The sequence below is a fragment of the Dendrobium catenatum genome, unplaced genomic scaffold (genome assembly GCF_001605985.2).
Source record: "Dendrobium catenatum unplaced genomic scaffold, ASM160598v2 fragScaff_scaffold_1428, whole genome shotgun sequence".
In the NCBI taxonomy this organism is placed as follows: domain Eukaryota; kingdom Viridiplantae; phylum Streptophyta; class Magnoliopsida; order Asparagales; family Orchidaceae; genus Dendrobium; species Dendrobium catenatum.
Window position 1 is genome coordinate 189682 of NW_021319890.1, and position 24237 is coordinate 213918.

The following is a 24237-nucleotide window of genomic DNA, read 5'->3' on the forward strand; positions in this document are numbered from 1 at the left end:
TTATAATATTCATTGCAGAAAATACTCGTTCAACTGTTGCTGTAGCGATTGGCAATATCATAGCAAGCTTTATAAGTAAGAACACCAAAGGATAAATCTCATTTTTCCTAGTCTCCACCATTTTCTGAGCAAGTTCTCCAAGTCCTTTTAAATTCATAAATACATCATTCGATTTCATATCAACAATGAAATTCTCAATTTGATTGTCTAGTATAATGAGACCCATTTCTGAAAAATCTGACGGATAAAATTTTGCAAGACGTAACAATCGTTCTTTATTGAAAGCTGAAAATGACTGATATGGATTCAAACATGCCACACACATTAGTAATTATGTATTAATTTCATCAAACCTATTGTTGAGCTCTTGAAATTGCATATCTATAACAGTGTAAAATAATTCGATTTGATAATGATGCATATTTGTTATACTTTCAGTACGGCGTCTTGATCTTCCTCGCGTCAGAAATGTATCAGTCATGTTTGGAATACTTATGTTATTCTTCTCACAAAATAATCCAATTTCCTTAAATAAATTATCCCACCCATCATTTCTCATATTTAGAAGTCTTTGTTTTGAAACTTTGACCAAAGTCATGACATTTATAATGTCTTGATTATTCTTTTGTAGTACTTGGGATGACTCATTTGTAACTCCTAATATAGCATTCATCATATGCAAATTGAAAGCAAAATCAAAAGTTTGCATGAATTCAAGTAGGGAATATGCTTCGCCTTTTTGCTCACTACTAGATCCCTCGTGTATTAATATTTCAAGAACTTATATTATAGATCCATACAAAAGGATTAAACTGATAAGTGAATTGTAATGAGAACCCCAACGAATGTCTCCAGGCCTTTAAAGAGCGATTTCTTGATTTAAACCTCTACCTTTGGCAACTCCACTTTCTAGTTGCTTAAGTATCTTGTCATAATGTTTTCCTCTTAGCATATCTCTTCTTTTACTTGAACTATCAATAATATTTAACAAATAAGTCACATTATTAAAGAATGATGCAACTTGGACATGATTCTTTGCAACTGCAACTAATGCTAATTGAAGTTGGTGTGCAAAATAATGCACATAATAAGCCGAACAATTTTCTTTCATGATTAATGTTTTCAGTCCATTAAACTCAACTCGCATGTTACTAGCTCCATCGTAACTTTGACCACGTAGCTGTGCCACACTCAACCCATACTTTGAAAAAAGTGATTCAATAGCCAACTTTAGTATTAGAGCTGACGTGTCCCCAATATGAACAATCCCAATGAAACGCTCAACTGTTGCAGCTTTTGTGATTTCTTTCTGGATTTCTGGAGCAACTAGTTTATTATCTCCATGAGTGTTTTCTAAAACAACTTTATTTATATCTTCATTATGATTAACAAGAAAACGCAATAGTTCAAGAAAGTTCTCTTGATTTTCTGAGTCCTCAGATTCATCATGCCCACGAAATGCTAATCCTTGTTACAAAAGGAAACGTACACAATCAACACTTGCATTTAATCGTGTACGATAATCTTTGCGATTTTGGTCCGACGGTCTTTCAAAAGCAAACCTGATGTCGCTTTCTTGATTCATTAAGTCCTCACATTTACGTCTAGCACAGTTGTGTGCACTGTTGGTATTACCAACATGTATATGAAATCTATCCTTTTTTTTCCAATTTCTAAAACCCTTCGTGTCAAAACTATCACCGCTGGACTGATCACTATTTTGAGGTTTATATAGATAACAAAATAAACAATAAGCTGCATCTTTGCTTGTACTATATTCTAACCAAGATTTGTGTTCATCAAATCAAGCAGGATTAAATCTTCGTAATTTATCCCCAATTTTTGTGCGTGGGAAAACATGATCATGGGGTTGACACGGTCCTTTTAGCAAGTAATGTCTTCGAACACAATCCCTCTCATTAGGAAGAAAATCCATAATTTTTTTTCTCAAAGCAGGATCGGCAGGGATATTAGCTACATTTATTTGTATATAAACTTGTTGAATTTGTGTATTTCTTTCATCACATAAAAGTTTCTGGTCATCTTCTTCAAATTTTCTTTTAAAATATCATTCCATATCTAATTTTAATAAAAACTAATTAAAAAAAATTAATGCTTGCAACAAAAAAATTTAAATACTAGATTGCTAGTAAATTGATTAATAACTAAAAAAAATACCTGTCAATTGTTACAGATCAGTAGAAGTGTAGAACACTCGCAATTATTTGATTCTGGAAGAGTTCCTGAATGCAAAAATTATAAAATCAGTTCCCATCACAAGTTAACCTACATAAATCTATATATCAACAGAATTTCATTATATGTATTCCTTTTCCTGGCCCAAAATCAGCACAACTGAATACTTGTTGCACAAAAATCTCTACAAATGATGTATGATTGAATCAGTATGAATTTAATGCTTATTTTTTATCTAAATTCTATATGATTTTTGTATTAATAAATTAAAAATGATATATATATATATTTTTTCAAAAATTTTAAAATATCAATAAAGATTGCTCAATTAGTTCAAAAAATTTCCTGAATGCTGAAAAATTTGATATCAATTCTAAAATTAACTCCTAGATGCATTGCGAATAGGAACGGTCTAGGTAAAAAATTTTGCTGGCCATGGGAGTCCTCCCTGCTCTTAAACTTTCCTATGAAATTTTCCATGAAAATGTAGAGAAAAATCTAATAGTAATACCTTTTGATTCCTCAAATCTATCAAACAGGAGGAATAGCCAAGCAGGTCCACGCGAAGTCGCGAAGTATGCCGCTGGCCCGCTACCCGCAGTCTCCGTCCAGGCGTCCTTCGCCGCTTCGCGCTTCTTCTGCCGTCCGGTCGCAAGCCAGCGGAACAGCGCTTCTTCCGCCGTCCTTCGCCGCTTCGCGCTTCTTCCGTCCAATCCGCCGTCCAGAAGGATATCAATCGGCGAGATCGCGTTTTGCCCTTTGGGTTCCTTCGCAGTCGCAGACTTGCAGATACTCCGCCGAAATTAGAGAAGTGAAAAGCCAGCGGCCAGCGGAATATTATTCCAAAAAAACCTAAAATCTGCTCTTAATGATAATTAGGTAAGTAATAACTAGCTTTAATAAAACATTAATTAAATATTTTAGTGGGGGCCCATGCCCCTAGGGCCCCCAGCATGTATCCGCCGCTGCTTAACATGACACAATAGAGAAAAAAAATTCATGCAGCCGACCCCACGTAGTGGGACAAAGTCTTGATGTTGTTGTAATAAATTTATCTAATTTATGGAGATAACTAAACAATTAACCTGAAGTAACTATTTTTGTAAAATAATCAAGAATCAATAACTTCTTCATATCTTCTACTCTTCTTCCTTCCACCTGCAGTAAAGCACATTGAAAAAATATTTACTCCCTTGACAATTGTCGGATTGGATTCATCTTTTCTTTGTCTCTTGGATTTTTTTTCCCTTTGAATGTAAGAGGGGAAACTGAGGAAGTCACGACAAGAGCTTACCGATGAAGGTAGCCATCGATCTTTCTCTCCCCTCTTGCACTCATATGTTGGCTAAATTTCATAAATCCACCGGACTTTTGGATTTAGTAAATTTGAGATTCACAACAAAACATGGTTGAAAATAATGGGAGGTTTATTCTGCTCGAGACCGATTGCCAAATAACCCCTAAATGAGCATGCACTTCAATAAATCTGAAAGTGGTATCTAACTACTTCAACATCAATTAATCAGGTGTCAATTTCAAATAATAATAAATAAGTCACATATAAAATTTCTTTCCTAACAACATAAATAAATACCATCAAACTTATTCATTAAAATAGAGGAATAAGAATGGATAACACCAAATCAATATAGTGATTCATTAATAATAAAGTAATTATTTGAAATAAAAAAACTAAAAAATAAATATAAAGTTACTATTAAATAAATAATTAATCTAGTTATATTTAACAAAAAATTAATTAAATAATATCATCAAGCTTAATATCAGGCCTTTATCAAATTATTTATTAAACAATAAACAAACTAATTCATGAACATAGATAAAAGAGTTAAGCTATGTTCAAGTGAGATTCTTTTTATCATTCATTTAAACTTCGAATTTTTATGAAGATTTCAAACTCGTTTAATTATTAACTTAAATGAACTTGATCGGATATTAATTGAGCAGACTTTTTGAATTATACATTTAGTGCATTGGTTCACTTATGACCCTCTTCACATCCATGACAGATATGTGGCCATGTGGGCTATATAATTGCATTTAGATGACTTGAGTTGTGTTTTATGTGTCGAAGATCTGAGGGTGAAGAACTGGGCCATTGAGATTTGGTTGGGCTCGTTTAAGTTTTTTTTTTTTTTTTTAATTAAAAAAAAAAGCAAGGGGCTGGGCTATTATGATGGGCATCTGGGTTAACTTGAGATAAGGCAGGAGCTGATGTTAGACAACATCGAGGTGAAGAACATGAAGGATAGGAAGATTTGCCCTTTCATGTTGTGGCACATAGTCATCTTTCATATTTTCTAGGAGTCTAAAGAATCAAGTGCTTGGAATGATGATGGGCACTAAATTGCCAGGGTTGCACCATGCAAACTAGATGGTCTCTTCAAGGTGACGTTTGGAAATCTACATAGTCTTTATAACTAGTTTTTTAGTCAAAAGGGGATTGAATCATTCTCAAATAGTTTAAGCTGGTGGTTTAAAGTGGTTCGAGTCTATGGCCAAGAGAAGCAAGTGGGTGGGTCTCGACTATTGCTTCCTCTTTGATTATAGTAGACTTATTAAAAGAGCATTAAGATGTCAGTATTCCACTTCTGAGAGAAAAAAATGATTCGTTCCTTGAACTTCCTCATCGCCAACTCCTTGCCTTGACATTAATGACACTTGTTGCCACCTAAAGGCCAAGCCGACATGCTCATTGTAGCCATTTATCTCTTCGCATCGACTTGCATGAGCTCATGGTGGCATCAGTCCCAAATCCAACTAGTACGATAAGTCTTTTGGCTCTTTCTATCAAGATGCATGTCAAGCCCACACAATGCAACTTGTAGCCATCTGATAGACATCTTTACCATCAACTTCAGTGTTTATTCATCAAGTTATTTTTTCTATATGCTCTTTATTTATATTACAGTCTGGTCTAGACATGGGTAGTGTGCAACCCTCCTCGAGAGAACTCCCCATAATTTGAATCAAACTATAATACCATTAGCTTAGACAACTAATTGGAGTGTTAAGGTTTCCCCTAGAGCTCTTGCCTTGGGAAAATGTTGTCTTTCTTTTTGAACTGTTTGTTTGCAAGGAGCTTTCTGGTAGGGATGTGTAAAGGGAAACTTTTCTGGGCAATGGGAATATGAAGTGCAACTATGATGATAGGAAAAAGTTGTGGTACAAGCAATTCTACCTCTTATATTCATGTGCTTGTATGCATACATGTAGGAATTCATCAATATAAAGTTTTTTAGTTCATTTATCCATTGCATTAAGCATGTACTTATTTATACTGTTATGTTTATAATAAAAAAACAACATTCACTCTCATTTATATTGGTGAAGTGCTATTTATGATATTTGAATGTTGTGTGTGTTTGGGAAGGATTCACTTACTAGCGATGATGATTTTTCAATATATTTTGTTCACAAAGTAAGGTTAGCCTTTGGAGGATTTATGTTCTTCAAATCATGTTATTATCCCCCTTGTATCTTTGAATTCCTTATCAGTGATTTAAGTAATCTAACTCGTTTCTTTAATTGGTCTTAAATATGTTGCAGAACAGATGAACCTGTGTGGAAATCAGTAAGTAGCTTTTGCAACTTTTTTGGTTCCATTTTAGTTCTCATTCTTTTAAATGAAAAAGTCATCTATCACGCGTTTTCTTTTTAATTAGCGAAGTAGAATATATTAAAAAATGAAAGCAGTATAGAAAATTTGCCATACAATATCTGGCTCATTTATTTCATTTTTTTGTCTTTCCCATACCATTTACTTAGCAAAGTGCATTTCATTCACTCAACTGTGAACTGTTTTATTTTTAAGAAGCTGCGGTAGGTGCTGAATTTTAAAGGCATGATTTTCTTAGTAGAACCAGGGGAGAGGTGGATCCAAAAATAAATGATTTTTTTTGTCTTCTCATGGAGAACTGAAGATTTCCATCTTGGAAGATTTTCATTTTAGAAGATTTCTTTAGTTGATATATACTCTCTTACTTACTGGTCTCAGAAATGGTTACATGAAGAGTCGGATTATGAGATAAGGGAAGCTTTTGGTCTTGTTTGTTCCATTAAATAATAATAATTAGGCTAAGAACCGAGGAATATGCAACAAGGCAGTAGAAACGCTTAATGCCTGTCCCATGAATCTTAAATACCTAAGTGAACATCAAACCCGATTTTATCGTCTGCAGCACGGAATGATGATTTATATTTCCATGCTTCAATCTTCATATCTTCCAATTTGAATTTATATTGGATTCTACAGTCGTAATTAGCCTATCAACTATTAAGTTCCTTAGGTATTGTTGTTATAATTAAAGAAGTCACGTTCTAAGCCATTTTAAATTTTCCTGTAATTTATTATGTAGGAAAAGAAAGTTATTTTGGAGAGGGATGGACCCCATATTGCACGCATATCTGTGTTTGAGGTATGTTGCGAGCCATTAATGTTGAAATGGTTAAATGTTCTTGAACAAACTTTGTTTTTATATTCCACAGAACATCTATTCTTTATTTGATGGTCCTTGCCGATTTTTTTTTTTTAATTTTTGGATTAACCAATTTTGATTGTTGTTTACACTTGTATTGCCATCTACTAGCACTTGCTAGGAATGCCGATATAATTATAAATATTTTCCTTTCATTGTATAATGTTTTTTTTAAGCTTTCTAATCTATGCTACATCCATGGACCTAACCTTGCAGATTTTTTTAAGCATTTCTTTGATGTTGTCATCTCTTCATTCTCTGAAGTAGTGTCATAGTTCCATTAGTACTTTTTCACTGTTGAAAATCATTATGTTTTGCAGACAAATAAATTGTCGAGAAACACTCTGGTCGGCTATTGTGAAATTAATCTCTTGGAAGCTCTCCGCTTGGTAAATATGCTGGACACTTCCTGATATTTTTTCTTGTTGGTATAAGTTCCGATCTTTTTGGTTAGCGTTTAATCTGGTTGGGACTTTTTATCATCATGGTATGGCGTACTTATACTCTTCGTTTTCTTTAGTTTTTGTTTGGAGTTACATGCAAAATTATAGATCCTATATAAATACAATCAGTTGGAATGTTCATTCCCTTCTTGCTGTCCAAACCTTGAATTGGTTTGAATTATAAGTCTTTATGTTTACCTCATTCTTTGTGCCTTTATGGTTTATGGTTTGAGTGAGAAGTCTCAGCTTTTCATCATCCTAAATTAATTCTATTATTAATTATTTCCTACATTGAGTTGGATTTCATTTCACCTAGATTCTCTATTTGTGGGTGTTTTAACTTGTGAAGTGTGTAAAATTTATGGATACTTTGAAGACTTTTAAATTTTCACGAAGATGGGATTTTAGGGGTTGCAAACTGGATATTGTGGTTTAATTCGCTCATGAATCATTCATGTTTAGATATCATCAGGCTAACTCCTTTACAGGCATCTGACTTCCAGGCTTGCTGGCTTGGCTCCAGGTGAAAATGTTGAGTTGGATCCCACCTTAAAAGTCAGTGAAAACCTTGTTAAGGCTCGGTTGTTTGGAGCTTTTACTAATATACCACGAGTACAACCTACTTGGATGCTCTGTTATCTGTTACTGCTCCTAACTAGCACTTGTATATTTTTAATCCTTTTTGAAATCAAAGGATAAAATGCATCACTTTCGTTATAGAAGATAAATACATGAAAAAAAAGAGTTTTAATAGGACTAAATGTTGAAAGAAGGGTAGGAGCCACAAGTCAATCAATTTTGGTTTTTATTTTATTTTATTTTTTGTAACCGTTAGGAGCTACCGCAAGCTGAATAACCTCTCCTGCTCCTTTCTACACACGAAAACGGGCCTCTGCTCATTCTGTTTCATCAAAAGGCCCTTTGAATACATCTCTAAACATGGATAGCACTCGACCAAAGCGCTTGGCAATGGCAGATTTTAGTTCTCAAGGAAATTGAAACTATTGATGCAATTTCTACATTTAGCAAGATTATTTGAATTGCTAACAAGGTCAAATGGATTTTAATGGGATTAAATTGAGCTGAATCGGGAGAATTTTTTCTTCTTATTCTTCTATTGCGTTCTTCTCCTTATATTGGAGGCATTCAACTATCGTAGATAGGCGACATTCTTCTATCAAGCTTCAGTGCCCCTCTCTTGTGTAGAAGGAGATTTTTTTCTTCTTATTCTTCTTTTGTGTTCTTCTTTTTACATTAGAGACATTCCACTGTCGTAGATAGTCAGCATTCCTCTATCAAGTTTCAGTGCCCCTCTCTTGGAGATTTTTTCCTTCTTATTCTTCTCTTGCAAACTTCTTCTTACATTGGAGGTATTCCACTGTCAGAGACAGACGACATTCCCCTATCAAGATTTAGTGCCCCTCTTGTGTTGAAGGAGTCACGATTAGAAGCTATCTTCTTAAAAGATGATCTTTGATAGAAGAAGATCAATTCTTGCTTGTATGTGAGGGTGATTTGAGAATATCTGACGGTAATAATGTCTGAGAGGAGAACCAGGAATGATGAGTTGAAGGGCGAATTTCAATGCCATTTGAGCGAAAGTTTATTGGCAGTCAACGACCAGTATAAAGCTGGAGGAGATAGTTCGAGGGTGTGCTACAAGTAGCAGTCGAACGAGAAGTCGATGATGGCTGATATGAAGTGGACTGCTAACAGATATCAGACGAATAGCTGATGATGGCAAGAGTCCAGTGGTATTTTGCTGATGCAATATGCATCCATACTGAAGTGTACTGACATCAGATATCCCTGAGTCAAGGGGCCGGAGCAGTGTGCTATGCTGACATTTTGGCAACATAATAATATTATTAACTTAGTAGAGGTCTAATGATGATCAGGCTATGTCCTTTCAAAGAAGTTGTAGAGAAGAAGTCACTTAAATTCACCAAGGATATTTGACTGTCTTGAAGTTACTTGTTGCTTGATAATAGTAGCTTGTATAATAAATGTCAATGTACTATTTAATTTCAACTTCCAGTGAGAATAAATATACATCTGAATTTGAATTTATATAACTTCATTGATATTATATATGAAGTTGAGAACCTGTCTCTTGTGTAGGAGGAATCAACATCAATTTGAGCCAAATTAGGCCCGACTCGGCTGATATGCATTGATCGAGGTTGATCTAACGTAGTTGAGTCAAGTTCGACTCGATCATAGTCAATTTGAATTTTGTATGATTTAATTGAGGCAATTTAATGAAATCAAGTTCAAATTGCAATGAGTTGTTTTTTAGCTATAAGCCATACGATGTCAATATCTACTTAATAAATAGCATGGTGTACAAGGCTGTTTTGCACTGTATATTTGAGGACTCATGATGTTGTGGTTAAAACTTTGTCTAGAATTAGGTATGTAACTAATTTAAGGAAAATATGGTATGTTTGAGTGCTCATAGTAATTGAGGATTTATATCTGTTGATGATACTAAGGTAGTCTTAGTTTTGTAAGGGTACTTTGGTAATCATTAGGGCTAGAAGGGTTGATGGGCTTTATATATTGCAGGGTCCAAGAGTTGCTTAATTTATATCTTCATCTATGTTAGAGTAACATTGGATTTGCTTTGGGGCGCAACAATTATGCTGTAGATGTCTTTAATGGGTGTTTAGTCGGGACATCATCTAGGCTTTATAAGATTGTGTAGTGCTAATTTTATTAGGGTTTTGAGAGCTTACAATATTTTGCATGTAGAGGAGTCACAAAGTAGATCTATATTATTGCTTAGAATATTGACTCAAGTGGAAGGATGTCACGACCCTGCCCGGTGAGCTCGGGTAGGCGAGGCCGGAACGGAGGTCGGACGGTAGGCTAAATTATCTAATTTCTAAAACTACCACCTTATCATTTGAAAGAGTCTCTAAAACATCAAATTTGAAATCACATAAACATATAATCAAGCATAATCATAAAATTACCTTTCCTCAGGTGCTCCTCTTCAAAATAAACATTGCCACCCCTTCTACTCATTTGATTTACTTAAACTTACCTTAAAAATGTTAACAACTAACATTAAGCCAAAGCTCAATAAGTAAAACATAATTCTAAACTACAGTAATCAAGGCAAACTGCATAATATGCTGGATGTCAATTTCATTAAAACATAACATAAAATGATTTTCTAAAAACATGCAATTAAACATATCATATCATAAAATCATATCTTTAATTTTCATTTTCATATTCATATTAATATACTTAGCTTTCTCATTTTATATATATTACATCCGTCACATGGGCCACAGTCTAGTATCATATAGGTACTCCTTTACCATTTCCTTTTCCATATTCTTTACCATTTTAACGTGCACGAGTACAATGCCCCCAGCTAGTACCATAAGGGGGTGAGCTCCATCATTTTAGCATGCACATACAAGCATTCAATATAACATTCATATCATCTCATATCATTTTATTTCATATAACACAAACTTTATCATATAATGCCATAAAATATAACATGAAATTTGCATGATCAACCATTTAAAAAGAATAAAAAAGCATGATTGGTCTATCAGATCATATAATTTGAAAGAAACAAAAGACATTACTGTAATTAAAGAACCATGCATACTTACAGAAATTTTGAAATTGATTCTCCTCGCTAATCCTTCTTCCTTCGAGATTTTTTCAAAACACCTAAAAGAGTTAATTTCTCCTTCAAAATCATTTATAATAAATCTAAATTAATGTTCTCATTCTATTCCTAATCTATCCTAAGTTCTTTCTCTCCCTCTCCCTTTCCCTCTCTCCAAAAGATCACATAAAGCAAAATACATTCTAAAAATGCTTTTTTTGTATAATTACTTATTTTAAACAAAATGACCCTTTTTTCATAACTTAAATTAATTTAAAATAACTTATATTTTCGGGTTTAAAATAATTAGAAAATAGGAAAATACATTTTGTAAGAAAAAAACTCAATTTCTTCCCTTAGAAACTATCTTAGGACCCTTAGGAACCAAGTTTATAAAAGTAATTTCAAAATTTCTAACTTTAGGGAAAATCCTAAATTTCTCCAACTCAAAACTTCTAAAGAAAATCACATTTCTATGCATAAAAATATCTCCTAAACCTTTCCTACACATCTTCTAAAGAAAATGAGAAGTTTCTAGCAAACCCAAACTTTTTCATCTAAAAAATCCAAGGGAAAGATAGGGATTTCTAGGTTTAGAAATGTACCTTAGTGCTCCTTGAATCTCCCTCTTCAATTTCCCCCATGTCCGGCTGCCGGAAACCGCCGCCGGAGCCGCCGCCGAAGATGCCGTCCAAGCCTTGCGTCTGCCCCTTCTCCCTTCGGCCTCACGTTTGGCCGCACGAATCGAATGAGGGACCGAATTCTAGAATTCCGTCCCTTAAAGCTTCGGTTGCTTAGAGATTTTGCAATTGACCATTTTATCCTCACTTAAAATATATTTTCTTTAGTATTGACTAAGGTTATTTTGGGTATTATTAGACTTCAGAAATTTTTATCTCTCAAATTAAGAGAAATTAAATATAAGTTTTATATTTTAAATTTCTTAGAATTTTGCGTAGAATTTTATAACATTAATTTCGTCAAATTTCGCCGACTTTGAAATTTTCACTTAAATCTCGTCGCGACTCATCGAAAAGCGTGCGAGGTCTAAAACGGCATTTTTTGAGTTTTACAAAGGAATTGTTAATTTTGACTGAATTTGTTTGGATGGTTTGTGTAATACGTATTGCGCAAGATCTAAATAATCATTGCACAATTCCTTATTCATGGATGATTGATTGGGTGATTCAGAAGCAAAGTAAATTCTCTTCCTTGAGATGCTTGCTCATAGCCATGCATACAAGATCTTCTTAGGATTAGAGCATAGTAGCAACCTCAAGAATCACGCTCAGGTAAGTTCCTCGGGGCACATGTGATGGAAACTTTTTGGTATGTGTGTGAATTCCTTCTTAGTTGGCGTGCACATGTTTGAGAACTTTAATGAAGATATATCTTAATTTCCACATCATTGTTAGTGATCCTCGGTTTTATGCCCTTACAACAATTAAGGTATTTAAAAGATTGGTGGCTTTAACATACCCTTTGGTTAGGGTTTCATGGTGAATGCAAGGAAAATATTATCTTTGAGAGGTAAATTTATTATGAGGGTTTATTGGATTTTTTCTTAGATTGACTTTGGGTGTATTTGAGTTATAAGAAGGGTTGGAGCGTATCCTTTCTTATACATTACTTTTGTGGCTACTTTGGTTTGTGATGAGGGTCCTCTCAACAATTATGTGGATAAATTGAACCGCATAAATCTTATTTTCTTTTCTTTGTGTGTTGCTTGATCTCTTTTTTGCTTTACTTTTTATTTTGTTGTTGAATTGTACTTCACTATTGAGAAGGTAATTTTGAATTGTTATTTTTTGACATTCTCATAATGATATTTTTGAGGCAGTAAACTTTTTGCTCGTATTAACTTCAAGTTCGATTTTCTAGTTCATCCGCTTGGTGTTTTGTTACTTTCAAGTACTTCTCTACTTGTTTAAATCTCATTTCAGGTTACAATCCTTCAAACTATATCTAATTTTTTTCTTTCAATTTTTTCAGCATGCTAGAATTGCAGTATACTATTGAGAAATAGAAATTGCTTATTCTTATAGTTGCATTTGTTGTTTATCCACTTTATTAATGTATGGAATCCTCAAGTTCATGGTTCATAAATATGTGAAGCTTTGATGCAGTCTCCTTTTTCAGTCGTATAGATTGTTTGGTATCCACTGGGGTTGGTAATAGTTTTATGTATTAAACTTTGGAGCCATACTACTGCTGCTTAAAATATGCCGGCCCTTGGAAAATATGGGATATTATTTCACCAAATTTTTATTGAGGTATGATTTGAAATAAAATGGCAAATTTTTTGTGACACCTGATTGATCATGACCAGTTTGCGCTCAAATCCTATGGCTTCCGTTTTTGTGAAAAGGGCAATTGATATGAATTAATCTTTTGCTTGCGTCATTTCTCTCTTTAATATTTTTTCATTGTCTCCTTTTAGGTGATTTTTTGTGAAGAAGCCAATGTTTGTTTTCAGTTAATTCACATTTAATGTCCACAGGGAACTGAGAAAAACGTTACATTATTTGACTTGTTTGATCCATCATCACCCAGTACTGTAGTTGGCAAGTTGTCTATTTCGTGTAATATGGAGGTATTTATGATTTCGCATAACTCACATTGTTAATTTTTTTTTGGGTTAAATTTCAAAATAGTTCCCCGACTATTCATATATGATTATTTTAGTCCTAGAGTATGACGTTGTTCCAATTTAATTCCTTGATGATGTAAAATTGTTCTAATGTGATCAACCTTTGGGATTAAATTGGATCAATTTTGTAAAGTTGAGGGACTAAATTAGGATTGATTGTATATCACAATTACAACATGAGGGACAATTTTTTATCAATTTTATATAGTCAAGGGACTAAATTGGGGCAATATTATATTTTGGGACTAAATTGACTATACAAGAATATTCTGGGGACTATTTTGAGAATTTTCTCAATTTTCTTTTATTGGTATCAATGCTTAATGCTGTTTATCACGTGATTTTCAAGTTTTATACAATTTGTTTCCAACCTACTGCAGGATCCAATTGAAATTGAGAAAAGCTTTGCACGTCGTGTTCTAGCTTTGGTGGTATGTTCTTCTTTATTTATCTGCATATCCCCATCCTTAACAACCTTTTGTATACCCCACGCCATGAATCTTTACTATGATTGCACTTTAACTGTTAATTCACAATAATCAAATGTTTTATCAAACTATTGAAAAGGGAATGTTGCATGTTAACATCATTTATTCTTGCAAAATTAATATATTTTAAAGTAATAGAGAATAGGTAGCTTAATTGTGTAAAATGTTTTTCTTGATGTTGATTGTTCATGTTTGAAATAAATAAACGGGCATATTTAATATCAATAAATATTGTCAATTTGTAGTTTCATACTACTTCGAAGTATTATAAACAAGCAACGACTTTTATTTGATTATTAAATGAAATTAAAACTAAAAATACTATACAGTTTTTTATTGTCAACCTCACAATATCATATTTAAAACTTAAAACTAATAACTTGAAATTTTTTTGTTAAGTATTATCAAGGATATTTTTCTGTTATGTAAGTGTGATGCAATTTCCCCTAAGTGCATGGTCATTAGAAATGCAAGCATGCAATTTTGTTTTTCTATAAAATGCCAAACGTGATTTGGTTTATTTGGAAACAGTATGTTACGCTTAAAATTACAAGATCCAACCGATGCGAGATATGCCCTTTTTGGCAATTTCTTTTTCTTTGGTTTGTGAATACCTAAAGCATAAGTGTTTCTTAGTTTTCCTGTTAGGGAGTCCGAAGTGGGAGCTGGTGGAAGTCGGACGTTCTAGCTAATTAGTGGTACATTAAAGTAGGGAAGCCATTTTGGATGGGAAAGTTACTTATAATGATCTTTTGGTTTCTCATTTGTTCCTACTTACTCTACTGTCTATGATAGATGGTGTAATTTTCCCACATTAATTCACTTCGTACACCACCAAATACAACCAAACAACTGGTGACTTCACTAACAACTTTTCCAACTCCTACTTCAAGTACCAGGGTGTCCAATGGTCTCCGTGCAACTCTAGAGGCCCTTAGTTGGAAGCAAAGGAAAACAAAACAGCTATTCAATTTTCTCAGTGTGTCCAATCCCAAACTGGAATTTTCAATTGTTGAGTACTGAGCATTTGGCCTTCTTGTGTTTTATTCATCTTTTTCTGTGAGAATAGCCTGCCGAAAATAAGTTTGCATCAAATACTAAAGTTTTTATCTACATGTTGCATCAAGAAAGGAATTGTCCTCTCCAAAAGATTTCCGTTCTATCTAGATTTATGTTCAGCATCAATGATGTGATTGATTAAGAAAATTTTCATGCTTTTCTAGTGATTTTTATATGGAGAATATTTTGGTTTGTCTTTATATTCAGATTTATTTAATTTTCTTTTTTATTTGTTTGTAATTTCCATGGAATTCATTTCACTATAATTAGGATGGTTATGATGTGGATTATTGATGATTGAATGAAAATGAGAATTGAATTTCCTCTGTAGTTGCCAACTACTTTCAGTCTCTCACTTCTCTTATTATCTTCTCCCCTGACTTTCTTATTCTTCTCGCTCTCTCTCATTCTCTCTCTCTCTCTCTCTCTCTCTCTCTCTCTCTCTCTCTCTATCTCCTTAACTTGCTTCCTCTTGTTTTTCCATATATTTTTAGCAAGTTTCAATTTCAACCCATCATAAGCTTCTCTCCACATATCATGATAAACCCGCTCCTTTTTTTCTTTATGATGAATTCCTTGTGTTCACATCTTTTTTTTTTTTTCACTATTGCTAGCAAGTTTTCCCGGGGTTGTCCCAGTCTTTAAATTGTTCATAGATTCATGCTTGATTTGCCATTGATTGGGGATTTTTTCGTTGGACTTCTTGATTCTCATCTTATTTTTATCATATTATCTCTAGAAGTTGTTTATTCAAGTTTTTTCTCAAGGAGATCATACTATGTTGATGGTTTTTCAACGAGCATGCTTAAATGGTAGTTTTTCTTTGATTGTTTTGAAGAACCTTCAGACATATTGATTCAACCAATCCACACTATTTTCTCTTGTTTCTATTTTTAGAAAATTGCTTCAAGTCGATGCTACTGTTGCTAAGCTTGCTAGGCTATTAGCAGCTAGGGTGGTAGAAATAAATGTTGTGTTGACCTGCGTGATTAAAAAAAAAAATCAAAATAAAAAAAGAAGTCGTTCACCTGCTCTCTGCCGAAGCCATCCCGCACGTCGTTGAAGCAGGTCGCACGTTGCTCGCACACCGACGTCTTATCTCCCCACGTCGCACGATCCGCTCGCGCCGATAAAAGAGAAATGGAACGAGGCCTTCGACCTCCTCTTCGAAGCTCTCGCTCGCGCTCTCTCTCGCTCGCTGTGAAGGAAACTTTCTCCCTTTCATCGCATCTTCAGCTCCTTGGTCGCTGTTCGACTACGCTCCATCAGCTACTTTCCCTTCCCGACCGAGTGAAAGTTACGACACTTTGGTCGGAAGCAACAATCAGAGGCGACCTCCTCCTATTCGCACGCTTCTTCGATCCTCCGTGGATGTGCGACCTCGCTCCCAGCGACGACTTTACTTCCTGTCGGGACGAAAGTTACGACATTTTGGCGGAAGCAATAACGGAAGCCTGCTCGCTATAAGAGGAACTTTCTCCACTTCGTGCGCTTCCTTGGCCCCGTCGTTGTTGTCCGACCCGCGCCTTCAATGACCTTCCCATCCTGTTGAATCGGAAGTTCCGACATTTTAGATCGGAAGCCACAGCGTGAGCTCGTGGCTGTGAAGTTAACGATTTCCCTTTTCGTCGCTTCTTCAATCTCGGTCTACTTCGCTCCTTTCACGACTTCCCTTGTGGATCGGAAGGTACCACATTTTGATCAGAGGCGACGATGGAAACTTGCTCACTGTGAAGGTAATTTCTCCCTCCCGCGAGCTTCTTCGGCCAAATCCCGTAAATCCACCGAATCAAGGAATAAAATATAAATATATTTTTACAATCAATTATGATTAATTAATTCTTTTTTTAATTAGTTATCTTTAATGGTAATTAGTCATAATTAATTAAATTTAATAATTATTAGTTATAATTAATTAATATTAATTTAATTAAAAAAAGAGGAAAGTTGCTCGCCTCTTCACCCGCCTCGATTCACGAGCCTTCACCATCGATCCGCCGAACCTGAAGGTATAATCTCTAAACTCAGATTTCCTTCCTCGACGCTCGCAATGGCTAGTAAACCTCTTATGCGCTCACGTAGCGTAGTAGGGAGGGAAGCCAGTGCGCCGCCTACGACGAGGCGGACAATCACCTAAAATCTTATCCTCGATGCTTGCGACGAGCCGGCAACCCCCTACGTGCTCACGTAGCGTTGTAGGGAGGGAAACCGGCACGACGCTAGCGGCGAGGTGGGTAATCCCCGGACTGCTCATGTAGCGTGAGGGGGACGAAATTAAGTTCCCACACATGGGGAAATACTTGTGCTCTCTTTTCAACAGGTACCCAAGACCCTTAAACGCTCACGTAGTGGGCGGGGATTAAAGAAAATGAGGTCACGGTGTTGTTAGACACCTACCCGAAGCGCTCAAGTAGCGACTAGTGGAAGGCTAGTCTCTCACATTTTTCCCCTAAACGGGGGAGACGCCGGGAGGTTGCCGAAATTCAGACTGAAGACACCGTGGACTTGAGTAGAATTTTGGCCTACATGTGAATAAATTTTGAACAAATGAGGACATGCCTTGGACTTAAATGAACAAAAATGGCTTAATTTCAAATATGAATAATAAAGTTAAAGGTTTAAAGCAAAACTTGACCAAGAAAAAATTGAACCTGATTGAGCACAAGACTTGAACCAATCTTGGGAATACATAAGAACTTGATTTGAATACAGTCACAAAGATTTAAATGAACATAAAGGGCTTGAAGTCAAAAAAGCTCAGTGCAAGAAGTCCTAACTTGGACTTGAACTCACGTGCTGGATTGAACCTGAATTGGAGAAAATCACAATGAGCTACATAAAAAACTTGCAAACTGGAACCTGAACCGAATGAGGCTAAAAGGAATTTGAGCTTGAACCACTTGAACAAGAGCTTACAATTTGTATAAAATGGAAGACTTGTGGACTCAAGTCCAAATGAGTACAAAGAACATGATCTTGCACATTAAGCTCAAGCTGAATTCAAACTTCAAGTGAGCCTAAAGAACTGAACCCAATTTAAACTCAATCGAATTGCAAGAAGCTTGAATTTCCAACGACATCATAAGACTTGCCTACTTCCCTATTTCGGTTGGGTTACATCAAGGATCAGCCTTAAGCCCATATCTTTTTGCTTTAGTCATGGATGTTCTCACTAGACATTTGCAAGACAAGAGCAATGAGCATGTCAATAATAGTACAACCAATGGAATATGCATGAGTTGTAGCGAGAATCATGTGGCAATATGTTCACAAGCAAAGCAAGGGAGATGTAGGAGAAGCAGATCCTTTGTTATCTATGCAGGCTAATGTGTAAAGGAACACACAAGAGTCTACTTTCAAATGAGAAGAAGATGAGGGATATTATGACATCCTCTTAAACAACATCGAGGTACAAGCAGGCACACTACAAGACCTCATTGCGTATAAACAAAGAATGTAGTGGACTCTTACAACAGTCCCTACGAGATCAAGAGCATCGTACCTGCAAGAACAATAAATAGTTGCAGAATGCATATGTGTGCGCCAAATGCATTATTGAAACCTCCAACACTAGCAGCTTTGCCTGTAGATTGAGATGACGATACTAGCACTCGATGGTGGAAGACCCGTCCCTACAAACAAGTAAAATCATCAAACCACCTGAGATTGGTGAAAGGTAGATATGATGTAGGGATAATGGCTCTTCTATGGATATCTCCAGGAGGTTGTAGTGGATACATCAGTCCACTGCAAATGAATAATTGTGGATAACAACAATGAGTACCTCGTAAGCACAACGAACAAGTACAAATGTCACCTAGGACAATGGTGATTAAAATCTACGAGTACGTTGGGTATAAGGGCGACTCGATGTACGGAGAATATCCATTGACAGAATGGAAGAGATGTTTGAACAAATTAGAACTAAACTTCCTGTTGTTCCAAAGTTTCTTCGTGGTTCTATCCTTAGGAAAAAAATAGCTCTTGTATCCGTAGACACCGGAAATAACAAGTCTACTACATTGGTGATCTTGGAAGGAGCTTTTCAAGGCAGTGGCCACGAACTTCAAAGAAGACCCCCCCGGTGAATGAGAAAAAAGGAGTCAACATCAAGATGAGGAGATGCCTCATAACATCAAGACCATGTCGCCATTGGATCTGCAACACTTATATAGGCAGACAGAAGGCGTCTACAATTTACAATGCACCGCCACCAGATTCGTAACAATCATACTAGCGAACAGATGGCGTGTATAAATTCTCAAATGAAATATTGTGCATTTAAATGGGCACAACTGAAATATTTCAAAATACCTCTGCACGTGCACCTTAGTTTGTATACACATAGGTATACAAGGGGTATGTCCAATCAATGAAATTCTCAAGCACCCGTATAGCCCTGACGAGCGTGTTATGGGTACACATGCGACGCTTAGGGATGCTGCGCGGGTCAATAAGTGAATTCAAATTCGAACCCGATCATTTTGTATGGATCAATAGGAGTCGACAGGGTTCGAACCATCAAATAAATATACGAATGTGGCGACCGGCATGTTTATTTTAATACATTCATATTAGGCTTTCAAAGCTTATAATAAAGAGAATTCATTAATAAAGGCACAAAGCCTATGAAACCCGATCCTCCTAAGCAAGTAAATAGGAGTGAACAGGGTTCAAACCATTAGATAAATATGTAGTCATGAAGTCGACCAGAATATTTATTTTATACATTCATATTAGGCCTTCAAGGCCTTTAACAAAGAAAATTCATAAACAAAGATATAAAGCCTACGAAATTCGATCCTCTGTCGACAGCTTGATAGAGTCGACAAGGTTCATTCACAAAATTTAAATATGTTTTCAAGTGAGCTCAAGGTCACCCCGATGATGGCTGTGTTGAATGAAAATCTCAACCGGAGGGGTTAATTTCAGGCATTTTCAAAGTGCCACTCAAATATCCACAAAAATCCCAAAAATCTCAAAATCCCAAAAAATATTTAAAATTGAAACCCAACCACGAAACACTTAAAGCAAAATCCATCCACCCTCCGCAACAGTTTGCCGAGGTGGGCAAATTAAAATATACTTCAGCTCACAAAGAGCCAAATGCTTAGTCGAAAATATAACTAGGATTCATTCTCAAACAAATCTCTTGCCAATAAGGACGTGATACATGTCCTCTAACCAGTGGTTTTGCTGCCAAATGTCACCGCAGGATAAACGATTATGACCTGGGGCCCTCTGAACCGAGTGGTTTTGCCGCCAAATGGCACCACGAAATATCGGTTATGGCCATAGCGCATACGTTCCTTATTGACATCAAATCCTTGAGATATGAATCAATAGGATATGATCGTGTTAGACCGGTCCAGCCGGTCCACGCGGGACCGGCCCAGGCGGAGAATGTGCGGAACGTCTCCACCTCTTCCGTCAGCCGCACCTCCGCACGTTCCACGGGAGCTCATTTAGGAAGGTTTTTGAATGGTTTCTAGGAGTGAAATTGAATGTAGGGATTGTTTAGGGAATTCCTTTTGATTTGTAGGCATTAAATACTTTGTTTTGGGAGGGTTTGATCATCTTGAATTTGTCTGAAATTTGAGATCTCTTAGATTTAGGTTTTCTTTGGGCTCTAGCGGCGTCTAGAGATTTGGGAGAGATCGATCCTCCTCTCGAATTGAGGATCAATTGTATCTTTGTTGTTTTATTCATCGTTTATTGGAATACAAGTCTTTTCTTGGTTTTCTCTCAGAATAGTGCTGTTTTTCTGCTGTGAACAGCAGATTTCTGCTGTTTTTCTGTTATGGACAGCAACTTTGTCGCTGTTGGATCTCCGATTTGGGTTAGGATTGCTTGCGAACTCAAGTATTACCTTAGGGTTACTTGCGAACTCAAGTATTTTCTATCAAATTGGTATCAAAGCACGTAGATCGAAGGGGAACCAATGGCCGGAAGAAAAGTGGAAATTTTGGAGGGAGAACTTTGGCAACTCAATGCATATTTTGAGGAAAAGATGACTTATTTTCAAAGTCAGATTGCATCCGTCAATGAAAAGATGGAGGAAAAGTTTGCCGTAATGGAAGACTTATTGAAGAAATTGCTTGAAGTCAAAACCAAACCGGTGATATTAGAAGCAAAGGAAACTACAGGAGGCCATCGAAGAGATGAGAACCCTAACACGTCTAGGGGAAGGAAAAAGCCAGAAGCGGAGATCTTGGAGGGAGAAGACGGAATGTCGCCTCTAGAACCACTTTATAGGGAGGAGATGAGCATTGACTATGCAAGAAGGGGTGCTGAATTTTGTAAGGCGAGGAGATGATTTCGATCGCCATGGTGCTGATTTTGAAAGAAGAAGAGAGGATTTTGATGAATGGTTTGGGTATGATCGCCGGAGGGAAGATCGTGACAATTGGGGAGCACCTCCGCTTTGAGGAATGGGAGGTTATGGAGGATTTAGGGGAAATGGGTGTGACCCGAGGGTGAGGAAACTGAAGATGCTAATCTTTGAGGGGGAGGATGCACACGAGTGGATCTACAAGGTAAAAAGATATTTCACCGTCAATGGGCTGACAGAGGAGGAGAGATTGACGACTGCAGGCCTATGTTTAGAAGGGAAGGCTTTGTCTTGGTATCAGTGGAGGGACATGCGACGACCCATACGAAGTTGGAGAGAGTTCAAGGATTGCTTGGTAGAGCGTTTTCGAACTTGCAGAGGAGGAGACTTCTACGAGCAGTTCTTTGCCTTGACACAGGAGGGTTCAGTGACGGAATACCGGGAGAGATTTGAGTACCTTGGTAGCCAATTGGACCACCTTTCTGAGATAGTGCTAGAGGGAAACTTCATGAAAGGATTGACACCAGAGATCCGAGCAGCGGTTAGAGTAATGAGGCCTCGTGACTTGGGAGAGGCTATGGAGCTAGCTCAATTGGTAGAAGATCTGAGACACCTGGAGGGAGAGACGGGAGGTGGCAGCTCAGGAGGCTCGTACAGGATGACCACCACTTTATTGAAATCCAAGGAGCCAACACCGGATACTCTTCGAGGGACTTCGAAGGAAAAGACCGCAGGAGGAAGACTTAGGGACAACTTCAAGAAGCTCACAGAGACAGAATTACAGGAGAAGAGGGCAAAGGGGCTTTGTTTCAGATGTGACGAGAGGTATATGCTGGGGCACAGGTGTAAGGACCGAACTCTTCAGGTTCTTATCGTTTGTGATGAAGAAGGAATGGAGGGTGTCGTCTTTCCACCTTGCGGGCAAGGTGGATCTTTGGGAGGGGAGTATTGTTAGACCGGTCCAGCCGGTCCACGTGGGACCGGCCCAGGCGGAGAACGGGCGGAACGTCTCCGCCTCTTCCATTAGCCGCACGCCCGCACATTCCACGGGAGCTCATTTAGGAAGGTTTTTGAATGGTTTCTAGGAGGGAAATTGAATGTAGGGATTGTTTAGGGAATTCCTTTTGATTTGTAGGCATTAAATACTTTGTTTTGGGAGGGTTTGATCATCTTGAATTTGTTTGAAATTTGAGATCTCTTAGATTTAGGTTTTCTTTGGGCTCTAGCGGCGTCTATAGATTTAGGAGAGATCGATCCTCCTCTCGAATTGAGGATCAATTGTATCTTTGCTGTTTTATTCATCGTTTATTGGAATACAAGTCTTTTTTTGTTTTTCTACAAAATAGTGCTGTTTTTCTGCTGTCAACAACATATTTCTGCTGTTTTTCTGTTATGGACAGCAACTTTGTCGCTGTTGGATCTCCGATTTGGGTTAGGATTGCTTGCGAACTCAAGTATTACCTTAGGGTTACTTGCGAACTCAAGTATTTCCTATCAGATCGATAGGGCACAAAGCCCTTTGTTAGCTAAGGTGGATTAACTATAGGGGCTTGCGCCTATAGGAAACCAGAACTCAGATCATAAAGTCCTCGCAAAATGAGGACAAAATCTCTGGGTAGTGTCTTATCTACAAACCCATATGCCTTACCAAAATTTACCCCAGAACTTATTCTGTTAAAACTCCCTCGCCGAAAAGAAAAAGCAAGCATCAGTGCGGGCGGATGCCGGGGCCGAATTTTCGGAGCCTATATGTTACTATCACTTAAAAGGAGATTTGGATCGAGTCTATTGCTAGTGGCTGTTGACAGAAGGTAGAATTTGAAGACATAACTTTATATTAGTCTTCTTGCAAAATTTTTGATCACAACTTCACAGGATGCTTCAAAGCTCACCTGGAATTGTGGAAATCATCTTGTATTGATCCAGCAATCATGAAACCTCCCTTCAAATGTCATGGTTATAGTTAGGACAACATATGATCTAGTTTGCACTTAAAGCTTTTTGGACTAACTTTAGACCTGTATGGAATAGTTCTTTTCTTTGGCTTCCTTAAGTTTAATGGAGGGGATTGATTCGTCATCCGCATGCATGATCATTGATCCAGATCTAGCAGATGTCCTAGCTAGTTTCTCAGGTTAATCCTATTGTTGGAGATATTGGTGAACTAGATTTGTATTCTTATGACTAGTGATTTTATTTCTAGTATAAAAGAATAAATGAACAAAACGTTGAAGTTTTTTTTTTAGGAGGGGCAGCAATAGAAAGAAAATATACCCTACTATTCAAGGTTTACCAAATTTCAAGCAAGATACTTTAATAACTATTACTTGGGTTCTGCTCTTTCATCAAATGGACTATTTGATGTGAAACATTATGCAAAGGAGCTTGTTAAGAAATTTTCGAATGATTGATAAAGCAATTTCAATTAATAACTTATTGAGATAACAAGCCAAATTCCTCAAAGAATTCTTAGTTTTCAACTAGCTTAGACGAGGAAGTACATGTAGAATAGCTAAACTCAAAGATAACCAAAGATAGTAGCAATACCAAAAGCTATTAATCAACAATCCACAACTTAATAACGAGAGTTTTTACCTTGGGGAATGTATCACTCAACTACACTAGGCTTAGCGGAAGAAGGATTTTAGCAAACCCGACGATGCCACGAGAACGGTAGCAACCACAACGAACTTGATCCACGGGAAGGTTATCGGTGTCGAGGATGATGGAAATGATCGACTGTCGATGCTCCAATTGTAGTTTGGATGTCGGCGGTCCTTCACTCAACTCTTCCCAAAAATAAGAGAGATGCACGTTCTGACAAGATCGTTTGAATGCTAGGGAAGATGTGGGCAGCAACCAAGAGCTTTCCCGCAACATGGAACAGCCGGGAAGTGGTGCAGAAATTCAAGGCAGCAGCCGTTTTGCTCTTGG

The 24237-nt window shown here is 36.8% G+C and overlaps 1 protein-coding gene across 1 annotated transcript in view; it reads left to right on the forward strand.

Moving 5' to 3' along the window:
* Positions 1–24237, forward strand: part of LOC110110073 (phosphatidylserine decarboxylase proenzyme 2) — a 118260-nt gene that overhangs the window by 2565 nt on the left and 91458 nt on the right. The window contains exons 3-7 of the mRNA XM_020841376.2: positions 5767–5791; positions 6576–6635; positions 7016–7084; positions 13276–13368; positions 13806–13856. Of these exons, the coding sequence (XP_020697035.1) occupies positions 5767–5791; positions 6576–6635; positions 7016–7084; positions 13276–13368; positions 13806–13856 (298 nt within the window). The remainder of the gene's footprint in view (positions 1–5766; positions 5792–6575; positions 6636–7015; positions 7085–13275; positions 13369–13805; positions 13857–24237) is intronic.